General features: G+C 31.5%; 1 protein-coding gene across 1 annotated transcript; it reads right to left on the bottom strand.

The window, feature by feature from the left end:
• Positions 1-1,553: 1,553 nt before the first annotated feature.
• On the bottom strand, positions 1,554-11,740 carry LOC130956598 (putative serine/threonine-protein kinase receptor). Its single transcript, XM_057883636.1, has 14 exons — positions 10,455-11,740; positions 10,217-10,345; positions 9,936-10,060; positions 9,638-9,848; positions 9,281-9,518; positions 9,040-9,190; positions 8,637-8,938; positions 4,453-5,741; positions 4,212-4,340; positions 3,906-4,030; positions 2,582-2,801; positions 2,235-2,472; positions 1,993-2,143; positions 1,554-1,895 (listed from the first exon to the last, which is right to left on the bottom strand). The coding sequence occupies exons 1-14, from the start codon at positions 11,734-11,736 to the stop codon at positions 1,590-1,592; spliced, it is 4,896 nt and encodes a 1,631-aa protein (XP_057739619.1). The 5' UTR covers positions 11,737-11,740; the 3' UTR covers positions 1,554-1,589.
• Between the last annotated feature and the right edge of the window lie 315 nt (positions 11,741-12,055).

The raw sequence follows: 12,055 nt of genomic DNA, 5'->3' as shown, positions 1-12,055 counted from the left end.
TCCTAGTCAAAGGAGCATTCTGCCAGAATGAGAAACTAAATCAGAGGCAAGCAAATATGGTTTATCACATAGCAAAGAGGCTGCTGAAGCATTAATCTCCTTCATGTTTTACAGATTGTAATTTTCTTTTTAATGTTTATCTTTCTGTAATTTTTTGAGGTAAAAAGCAGAATGAGAGAGCTCAAGTAAAAGCCTAAGAGTGGAAAGAGGCAAAGAGAAACACTTGAGTGAAAAGTCTAGAGTGATTTCAGATTTCTTTAGGTTGATTATGTGTCTTGTATTTTGTACCAGTGAGGTACTCCTTTCTTAGTTGGGTGAGCACTAAGAGTGAAGAGTTAGGTATTAATATAACCAAGTCAAATTAGGTTAGAACTTGAGAGTGAAAGGATTGTGTCAATCCTGTGGAATTGGTGTATGTAATACGTTAACTATAATGAAAATTTCACCACTGTTGTGGTGGAGACTGGATGTAGGTTGCATTGCACAAGGCAACCGAACCAGGATACATGATGGTGTCAGCTTCTCTCTTTCCTTTTCTATTCTATTTTCTGATATTCATGAGACAAAATGAAATTATCTCATAAATTTTTCACGGCTGAGTTCAAATAGAATCAGACTAAAAGTTTGTTTTAAAGAGTTATTTCATTAAAGTTAAAGAAAGTCATAGATTCAACCCCCCATTCTCTAAGCCTTTTAAAACTTTCAATATCTTTAGGAGCACAAAAAGGTGAAGTCTATCGACTTATATAGATCCTAAACATCTATACCACAGCTTCGGGTCAAATGATATATTTAAAAAAACAAGTATCATCTTCGGACAAAGAATCTCAGTACAAACAAAAATGAACATAAAAGAAATCTTAAAAATTTTAATACGGGACAGCCCGAAAAAATACTTAAAAATACCAGTTCAGTAGGAGAGATCAAAAAATAAATTTATAGAATGGACTGAAAAAAAAAAGCGATTAGAAAAATAGAAAAAGGGAAGGAAAGCCTTCTTAACTAAGTAGGGAAAGAGATTCTCATCAAAGTAATGATCTAAGCCATACCTTCTTATGCCATAAGTATTTTAAGATTCCTAATCATTTCTGTAAGAGATTATGCTAAAAAATAATAAAATTCTGGTGGAGATCTACATGTAAGGAGAAGGGGTCTTGATTTCAAAAAATTCTATTTTCAGAATATGGCCCAATTGGCTAAGCTACTATGAATGAGTCTTTGTGAATAGTATTAGTTGCCTTGAGTTAGCACTTAGCAGTAACTAGACTGATTGATGTATAGGGTTTCTATTAATTTATAAACTCTTTGATGAAATAAATATTAGTTTCTATTAATTTATAAACTCTGCAACTGTTAGACAATAAACACAATCACACAACTATATTGCAGTGAAGAAAAAAAACAAAGGAAGCTTGAAATAAATATTTGTTAAAATGTGTGAATGACATATAATTTGAACCAAGGAGAATATTCAATTTTTTTTTCCTATCAATGAATTTATCTCATATATATTACATCAAAATAATATCAAAATAGATTTAGAAGCAGCCACAATTATAAATATATTGTATAAATTTAAATTTCTTTCACTACCTAGCATTTAGTAATGTGACAGTAACTTGATTTACACTCTCTGTTTTGTCTTGATTTCTTAAAGATGTTTCTGCATGATTCCTTCTTAGAAAAAACCCAGGATTTCTAGGACGTGGCATTAATGCAGCTTCACTACTCAACATTAAAATCACTGAAGACATTGTTGGTCTATCTTCTGCACATTCTTGGACACATAAGAGACCAACATGTATGCATCTAAAGACTTCTGATTCTGTATATGAATTGCCAATGGATGAATCAACCAATGTCAATATAGTTCCTTCATGCCAACGCTTCCAAACCTACAAGAACATACAGTGTAATCATTGAAATATATGAGCTAGAATGTTTATTTTTATTTAATAAGTACTCAATGAAAGAAGAAATTTTTTCACTTACATTTTCCACAAGATTCAATTCGTCGTTATCATCGGAAAATCTTCTATTTTTCTTTCCAGTTATAATTTCCAATACCATAACTCCAAAGCTATAAACATCAGATTTTATTGAAAAGTTTCCATCCATAATATATTCAGGAGACATATAACCACTACAAAATAAAAATATGTCTAAGTTAAAATTAAAGACATCATATCGAATTTTTAAAAAAATGTTCTAAAAAGTTATAAGGGTATACTCACTATGTTCCAACAATTCTTACTGTATTTTCTTGTGTTTGATCTTTGTCAAAGATTCTAGCCATTCCAAAGTCTGATATCTTTGGATTCATTTCAATATCTAGTAATATATTACTTGTCTTGAGATCTCTATGAATAATTCGAAATCTTGAATCTTGATGCAAATAAAGAAGTCCTCTAGCTATTCCATATATAATATTAAAACGCTTCTCCCAATTAAGCAAGAGATTTTTTGATTTGTCTGCAACATTAGTTATTATTAATACGTATAAACTAATTAAGTTTAACACGCAAAGTATATATGATAATTAAAAAATTAATGCATAAACATACAAGATATTGAGAAAAACAATGCTTACCGAACAAAATGGAATCAAGTCCTCTATTTTCCATATATTCATAGACCACCATCTTCTCATTCTTCTCAATGCAGCAACCAAGTAATCGGACTAGATTTCGATGTTGGAGTTTGGCAATTAATTTTATTTCATTTTTAAATTCATTAATTCCTTGTCCAGAATTTTCTGATAACCTTTTTACGGCAATTTCTTGACCTTCAATTAATCTACCCTGATATTGTCATAGGCAAAATCTGTTAGTATATATGGATGCATTTATTTCTAAAAATATGATAAGAAAAGACATTGAAAATAAAATATATAGGACTAAAACATATAATTTAGTATTTTTATATTCTATTTAGTAATAAAATAGAATAAATTATGAAAATCTAATTTATTTTTATTTTTTTCATTAAAAAAATTTGAGAAGAAAATTATAATAATAAAAAGTATAATTATAAAAAATTAATAAGAATAATAAAAGAAAAAATAAAAAATAAGTTGTGTCTTTTATGAGTGTTTCTGTGTTCTTTCTGTCAGGATAAATACAAAAGGAGCCACTCAGATAAAGATGTTGAAAATGTCTTTTTATAAAGATGTTTTTTAATAATTAAAATTTAACACATATAATTGTTTAAATCGTGTTATTTTTGTCAAAATTAGGCTAGATAAATTGATTTTACCAAAAAATGGTGAATTAAATCTTGAATTGGTCTAAATTAATATTATTTTTTATAGAAAATGACTACAATATCCTATTATAGAAAATGACTAAAATACTTCTATAATATATATTAATTTTGAGAATCCTAAATTTTAGTCCTTTATTTTTCTATCGTAGGGTTATGATTTAGAATTTTTAAAATTAATATATATATATATATATATATATATATATATATATATATATATATATATATATAATAAGAGTATTTTAATCATTCTCTATAATAAGGATATTGTAGTAATTTTTTATAAAAAAAATAATATTAATTTAAACCAGTTCAAGATTTGATTCACTATTTTTTCGATTAAATCAATTTGTTTAGCCTAATTTTGACAAAAATAACATGATTTAATATTAAATTTTAATTACTAAAAATATCTTAAAAAAAAACATTTTAAACATCTTTATCTGAGTAGCTTCCAAATATAAAATATACTAATTTAGTATTTTAGAATACTATGTCTATATCGATATCTCATTTGTCAAATTTAATTTTATATCTCTGTGACCTTGTTTCAGTATCCCATTTCTATAAACAAAGGCAACCATATAAGTATGTTATGATAGTTATTAGTTGTGATGTGTTAAAGTATTAAAATAACTTACCCTATAAACACTACCGAAGCCTCCTTCTCCAAGTTTATTATCTTGAGAGAAATTGTTTGTAGCCATTGTCAAGGTATCGAAAGCAAACATTGGCAATTTCAGATCATCCATGTTCCTTTCGTCACCTAGAAGACACAATCTCATTCATTAACCAATCATAACTTCTGTGGACAAAACCTGGAATAGCGGCTATTGATAATAACCAAGGTAAATTATTTATTTATGCAGCACAAAAACCATATACACTACAGTCTACAGTACCATACTATATAGAGACATTCATATCGAGGAGTTTATATACATTACCTCTAGAACTTTGTTGTCTCTTTTTCCTTAAGTAACAAACAGCAACCAATCCCAAAACTAAAACAAGTGCACAAAGTGTGATGCCAATAGCCAGAACTGCTCTACGATTCTTGCTGGAGCTAGTAGATCCTGTGTGTCACTAAATTCATCAGAATGAACTACTTAATCAATTAGGAAGGAACTTGCAATAACGTCACCATCATGGCAAAAATGTGCAACCACTTAATCAATTAGACAGTACCTATATCAGAAGCTGCCAATCTGACATAGAGATCTTGACCATCTGTATGGTAGACATTCATGTCAAAGAGTTGACCAATCCACATAACACAGCCACTTCCTCCGTTTCTGATATCAATGTTTGCATATGCAGTGCATGAACAATTCCTCTTACACAAACTCCCACATTCATCAAGTGTCATACTCTTATTCATAAACACGCTGCTTGTCTCCGGCAGCTTCATGTGCTCAAGATGCAAGAACTTGTCAGTCGAACAATTCAAACCCGTGTTCCTCACACACCCGCCAGATCCATCTCTCAGATTCCAAGCCTGAGGGTTCTTAGGGCTGAACCCTTTCATACATGTGCAAACCGGCGATGCATTATTATCACACACTCCGTACGGACCACACTCCCTGTAATGGTCGCATTGATCCGCCGGTTTGTACCAGAACTTGTTCCAAGATTCGCTGCTCTCTATCCACGTCCGCCGTTGAAGTTCTCCGTCTGAATCTGACGTCACCGTTAGCCTCGATAACAAAGAAGCGTTCCCGATGGAGAAAGAGTAGAACGCGCCGTGCGCGTCATCGGAGAAGCTGAACACAATGGAATGAGTATCGGTGTCCATCTCTGGAACCCCGCTGAATCTCTCACCATTCCAAGGACCAGTTTGGTATATGATAGTCTGGTTTGTCCTCAGAAAAATCTCAGGTAAACCGCGGTAATCTAGCTTGAAAGTGTAGTCACCGGAAGAAGGGTCTTCACCTGTGACCTTCCACGATGTTAAGTGCTTCTCAATTCCTGTGTCGAAGTTCCAACCCAACTTCATCCCAGGTAGCAAGGTATCTGTTGGGTAATCGAAGCTCTGCCATAGGTAGTTATTGCTCTGTCCTGAATCTTTGAGAACAAGGTTACCGGTTTCAAGGAGCTGGAGAACTGGATTCTTGGCGCTGGTTTGGTTGGAGGACCATGCGGGGTTGCCGGATGAATTGAGAAGGACAAAGTTTCCGTTGTCTCCGATCTTGAGATAGCCTTTGGAGTTGTCAATGGGGTTGTCTCTGTTTGCAACCCAAACTATTGTTTGAGGATTGATGTTGTTGTACCATATTCCGAGGTAATAGTTGGTGTTGGAACCTCTGAAGAAGCCTAGAACGAAGGTTTGGTTTTCTGACAACAAGGTTTGGTTGGTTGTGAGGATTTGTGTTCCGGTTAAAGTATCGAAAGAGGTTGATGGAGCGATGAAGAAGAAGCTAATAAGAATGATGATGAGGGAGTTAAGATGAGTGAAGAAGACTCTCATGTTTGCGGGAAGTTAAGACCATTAGACCAGTGTGTGATTGTTGTCCTGGTCGTATAGCAGCTTAGACCTTTTATATTCCTTTTGATCGTATATCTGTTTTGTCTTTTGAACCAAGAGTTACCGTTTTCCATAATTCAAAAGTTTATTATCATCAATTGATGATGCGACTCATCATAATTATTGGGTGATTACAGGGTTGTTCGTGTTGTAATTAGGAGAGTTCACAATAAAATAGGTAACAATGGGAAGAGGCTGATATTTTTTTTTATTGGTTTGATATTTAGTTCTTTTAAGTCGGATATAAAGCTCGTTCAATTAGCCAATACTTTATTTCTTATAAAAAAAATAAATAAATAGGTCATCTAAAAAATAGTTAGAGATAAAAAGATTAATTTTTGCGTATTATGTATTATTGTGTTTTAACTTATTTGAAAAAAGACACTAAAAATATGTATCTTATATGTATTTATATATTATTATGTTTATCAAAAATTTGTATCTCAACAAATAAATAATAAACATATACTAAGTTGTGTCTTATGATTTAATATATTTGTCTTTTTAAGACTGTATTTATTTACAAGCATGAAATATCAAAACAGAAACACAAAAATATAAAATTATATTTAGTAGATAAGATATATATTGTATCCAAAAATATAAAATTAATGTATAATTTGTGTTTATTCTAATAAAAAAGATACAAAGATACTAATAAAATATATAATTTATTTTTTATTTTTTATTATTTTTATTATTTTTTATGATTATATTTTTATTATTATATTTTTTTAATTTTTTTAAAAAAAATATGAATAAGTTAATTTTTTATAATTTATTTTATTTTTAATGTCTTATTGAATCCTATTTTTAAATCAAACCAGCTAACATAACGCAGCCTAAGTTTTTTTTTTTATTTGTTGGTTTGCAATCTAAATTGGATAGTAATTATTATGTAGAATAAGAAAAAAAATAAATGAACGGATACAGTTTTGGACACACATGCATGATATTTTTAATTTGGCACCAATAAAGTCTTAGATACACAAGGCGCAGTCATATAATATTATATGAAAATTTTAATCTCCTCAATATATGGGCGTTATTCAGGTTTGAACATGGGGATATTATTAAAATTGGTTGGCGTACTTTATGTATCACCAAATCATGATTTAAAGTCAAATAGGCAAGCAAGCACCTCATTATCTTCTTCCATTATAATAGAATTCATATTTTATTGGATAATATATAATTAATAAAATCACTGTAATATTCTATAAAAAATGAGCATGCATGTATGTTAAATATTTGTCGATAATGAATTAAAGACAATGAAGCTAAATGGAGAAGTAGGAACGACGAAGGAACATGGTTTGAAATTTCTGACAACTAAGACAAAACCACCTTATTCGAGGCATTATAGCTTTCTAATCATAATCTAATCAATAATTAATTACTCTGCATAAGGAAATATTATATACTGGGTGTCTTGTATAGGGTGGCAACCCAGCCAAAATCTGCTAGCAGGTCGGCGACATAATTTATTAAAAAAAAAAAGTTGAACTAAAAATTTGAGATTATCCTAATAAAAAAAATCTGTTTAACTCGCATAACGAAATCCACGAATTTTAGCAGGTTTTGTTGGAATAGGACAAACTTATTTATCGAATTCGTCAATTTACCATTAGACAAAATAAGATAAAATTTTGAAGCCACCTTATTAAACGAGACGAACTAACTCATTTGTCACTCTTAATGATAGATTCTTTTAAACATAATCTAATCAATACAGAGCTTTTCCTAACCCTTAAAGCAAATGTTTAAAGTCTCCATATCACATTCAAGGCTCCTAAGAAACATTGGAACATTATATCCCTATTTCTTCGTTTACATTGAAATATTGAATTTTGGGTTTGGATGAAGGTTAAGGCAAGTGAGGCGAGTTAAGTTAAATTAGATCAAATTTAAATTTGACTCACAAAAATTAAATTTGGCTAAAAATTCGACTCATTAATAATTGAACTTATTTCGTAAATTCAAACTCGATTCAATGAAAACTTACGAGATGGCTTGAGTTCACAAGCTGACTCAAATAATAGAAATATAATCTATAATTTTATATCAATAAATTATAACTTTTATATATATATATATATATATATATATATATATATATATATTAAAAACAATCAATTTTATATATTATCTATGTATCAATTATAAATCTTTTATTTATATCATACATCAAAATTATATATAAAAATGATTACAAAAATTTAAATAACTAAAAATCTTAATATATATGTAAACTTATATATTAAATTATTAATACGCATATCCTATATATATTTAATCTATAATTTTAATATCATATATATATATATATATATATATATATATAATCGAGTCAACTCACGAGTTAACGAGCTAAGCATATCTAAGCTCAGACTCGACATATTTAATTTACGAACTCAATTCTAAATTCAAACTCGGCTCACAAGCTTACAAGTTCAGCTTATTAAGCTATTAACGAGTCGAGTTCGAAATTACTCATGAGTTGGCTTGACTCACTTCCAGTCTTAGGAGAGATTTGTACCCGGTGAGAATTTTATTCTTGCCAAAGACTCCAAATAAAAAAGCGATAAAATTTCTTTAAAAAAAATAAAGGAAGCTTGCAATAAATATTTGTTAAAATTTGTGAATGACATATAATTTAAACCAAGAAGAATATTCAATTTTTTTTTTCTAATCAATGAATTCATCTCATATATATTGCATTAAAATAATATCAAAGTAGATCTAAAAGCAGCTACAACTATAAGAAGAAAAAAAAAGGAATTAAGAAAAATTTTCATTCTTTTAAGAATATAAAAATATATTGTATGAATTCAATTTTTTTCACTACCTAGCATTTAGTAGTGTGACAGTAACTTGATTTACACTTTCTGTATTATCTTGATTTCTTGAAGATGTTTCTGCATGATTTCTTCTTAGAAAAAACCCTGGATTACTAGGACGAGGCATTAATGCAGCTTCACTACTCAACATTAAAATCACCGAAGACATTGTTGGTCTATCTTCTGCACATTCTTGGACACATAAGAGACCAACATGTATGCATCTTAAGACTTCTGATTCTGTATATGAATTGCCAATGGATGGATCAATCAATGTCAATATAGTTCCTTCGTGCCAACACCTCCAAACCTACAAGATCATACAGTGTAATCATTGGGATATATTGGCCAGAATGTTTATTTTTATCTAATAAGAAGTACTCAAATAAAGGAAGAAATTCTTTTACCTACATTTTCCAAAAGATTCAATTCATCATTATCACTGGAAAATCCTCTATTTTTCTTCCCAGTTATAATTTCCAATATCATAACTCCAAAGCTATAAATATCGGATTTTATTGAAAAGTTTCCATCCATAATATATTCAGGAGACATATAACCACTACAAAATAAAAATATGTCTAAGTTAAAATTAAATACACCATATCAAATTTTTAAAAAATGTTCTAAAAAATTATAATGGTATACTCACTATGTTCCAACAATTCTTACGGTATTTTCTTGTATTTGATCTTTGTCAAAAATTCTAGCCATTCCAAAGTCTGATATCTTTGGATTCAGTTCAATATCTAGTAATATATTACTTATCTTGAGATCTCTGTGAATAATTCGAAATCTTGAATCTTGATGCAAATAAAGAAGTCCTCTAGCTATTCCATATATAATATTAAATCGTCTCTCCCAATTAAGCAAGAGATTTTTTGATTTGTCTGCAATGTTAGTTATTATTAATACGTATAAACTAATTAAGTTTAACAAGCAAAGCAAGTATATATGATAATTAAAAAAATGCATAAACATACAAGATATTGAGAGAAACAATGCTCACCAAACAAAATGGAATCAAGTCCTCTATTTTTCATATATTCATAGACCACCATCTTTTCATTCTTCTCAATGCAGCAACCAAGTAATCGGACTAGATTTCGATGTTGGAGTTTGGCAATTAATTTGATTTCATTTTTAAATTCGTTAATTCCTTGTCCAGAATTTTCTGATAACCTTTTTACAGCAATTTCTTGACCTTCAATCAATCTACCCTGAAATTGTCATAGGCACAAACTGTTAGTATATATATAAGTATATTATGATAGTTGTGCTGTGTTTAATGTATTAAAACAACTTACCCTATAAACACTACCGAAGCCTCCTTCTCCAAGTTTATTATCTTCAGAGAAATTGTTTGTAGCCATCATTAAGGTATCAAAATTAAACATTGGCAATTTTAGATCATCCATGTTCCTTTGGTCACCTAGAAGACACATTCTCATTCATTAACCAATAATAATTTCTGTGGACAAAACCTGGAATAGCAGCTATTGATAATAACCAAGGTAAATTATTTATTTATGCAGCACAAAAACCATACTATAGAGACATTCATATCGGGGAGTTTATTATACATTACCTCTAGAACTTTGTTGTCTCTTCTTCCATAAGTAACAAATAGCAACCAATCCCAAAACTAAAACAAGTGCACTAAGTGTGATGCCAATAGCCAGAACTGCTCTATGATTCTTGTTGGAGCTAGTAGATCCTGTGTGTCACTAAATTCATCAGAAAGAACTACTTAATCAATTAGGAAGGAACTTGCAATATCATCATCATAGAAAAAATGTGCAACCACTTAATCAATTAGACAGTACCTATATCAGCAGCTGCCAATCTGACATAGAGATCTTGACCGCCTGGACGGTGGACATTCATGTCAAAGAGTTGGCCAAACCACATGACACAGCCACTTCCTCCATTTCTGATATCGATGTTTGCATATGCAGTGCATGAACAATTCCTCTTACACAAACTCCCACATTCATCAAGTGTCATACTCTTATTCATAAACACGCTGCTTGTCTCCGGCAGCTTCATGTTCTCAAGATGCAAGAACTTGTCAGTCGAACAATTCAAACCCGTGTTCCTCACACACCCATCAGACCCATCTCTCAAGTTCCAAGCTTCTTGGTTCTTAGGCCTGAACCCCTGCATACAAGTGCAAATCGGGGAAGCATCATTCTCACACACTCCATACGGACCACACTGTCTATAGTAATCGCATGGATCCTTTGGTGTGTACGAGAACTTGTTCCATCTTCCTTGTATCCACATGTAGCGTTGATACTGGCCATCAGAATCAGATGACAGAATTATCCTTGACAACAAGGAAGGTTCTGTAACGGAAAAAGAGAACCACACCCCATGCTCATCATAAGTGAAATTGTACTTGAGATCATTGGTGTTGTCTTTCATCCCTGGGATCCCACTAAATCTCTCACCGTTCCAAGGACCAGTTCGGTATATTATAGTTTGGTTTCTCCGGAGGAGGGCCTCAGGTAAACCATGGTAATCTATCTTCAAAGTGTAGTCACCGCTTGAAGGGTCTTCACCTTCGACCTTCCATGATGTTAAGTGCTTCTCCGTTCCTGTGTCCAGGTTCCAACCGACCTTCATCCCCGGTAACAAGGTATCCGTTGGGTATTCGAAGCTCTGCCACAAGTAGTTATTATTTGTCGTGTCTGATAAATCTTTGAGAACAAGGTTGCCGGTATCGAGGAGCTGGATAACTGGATTCTTGGCGCTGGTTTGGTTGGAGGACCATGCGGGGTTGCCGGATGAATTGAGAAGGACAAAGTTTCCGTTGTCTCCGATCTTGAGATGGCCTGCGGAGTTGTCAATGGGATTGTCTCTGTTTGCAACCCAAACTATTGTTTGAGGGCTGATGTTGTTGTACCATATTCCGAGGTAATAGTTGGTGTTGGAACCTCTGAAGAAGCCTAGAACGAAGGTCTGGTTTTCTGACAACAAGGTTTGGTTGGTTTTGAGGATTTGTGTTCCGGTTAAATTATCCAAAGAGGTTGATGAAGTAATGAAGAAGAAGAAGCTAATAAGAATGATGATGAGGGAGTTAAGATGAGTGAAGAAGACTCTCATGTTTGCGGGAAGTTAAGACCAGTGTGTGATTGTTGTCCTGATCGTATAGCAACCTAGACCTTTTATATTCCTTTTGATCAATATATCTGTTTTGACTTTTGAACCAACAGTTAGCGTTTTCCATAATTCAAAAGTTTATTATCATCCGTTGATGTTACTCATTATCATCCAGTTGGGGTATTCACTCTTATAATTATTGTATGATTACAGGGTTATTCGTGATGTAATTAGAGGAGTTCACAATAAAATAGGACAACCAACTTTATCTATATATATATATCAAAGCTCTTGTAAATAAAATAATAATGGGAGACTCTGA

The sequence above is a fragment of the Arachis stenosperma genome, chromosome 10, assembly GCF_014773155.1.
Source record: "Arachis stenosperma cultivar V10309 chromosome 10, arast.V10309.gnm1.PFL2, whole genome shotgun sequence".
In the NCBI taxonomy this organism is placed as follows: domain Eukaryota; kingdom Viridiplantae; phylum Streptophyta; class Magnoliopsida; order Fabales; family Fabaceae; genus Arachis; species Arachis stenosperma.
This window is presented reverse-complemented; position numbering and strand designations above follow the sequence as displayed.

What these genes read in the sequence shown, in the direction of transcription:
- LOC130956598 (XM_057883636.1), bottom strand. Translation starts at nt 11,736, where the DNA reads ATGAGAGTCTTCTTCACTCATCTTAACTCCCTCATCATCATTCTTATT. An exon ending in ACTTGATTCCATTTTGTTTG is followed by an intron (nt 9,519 to 9,637) that starts GTGAGCATTGTT and finishes CTAACATTGCAG; the next exon opens with ACAAATCAAAAAATCTCTTG. An exon ending in AATTGAATCTTTTGGAAAAT is followed by an intron (nt 8,939 to 9,039) that starts GTAGGTAAAAGA and finishes ATGATCTTGTAG; the next exon opens with GTTTGGAGGTGTTGGCACGA.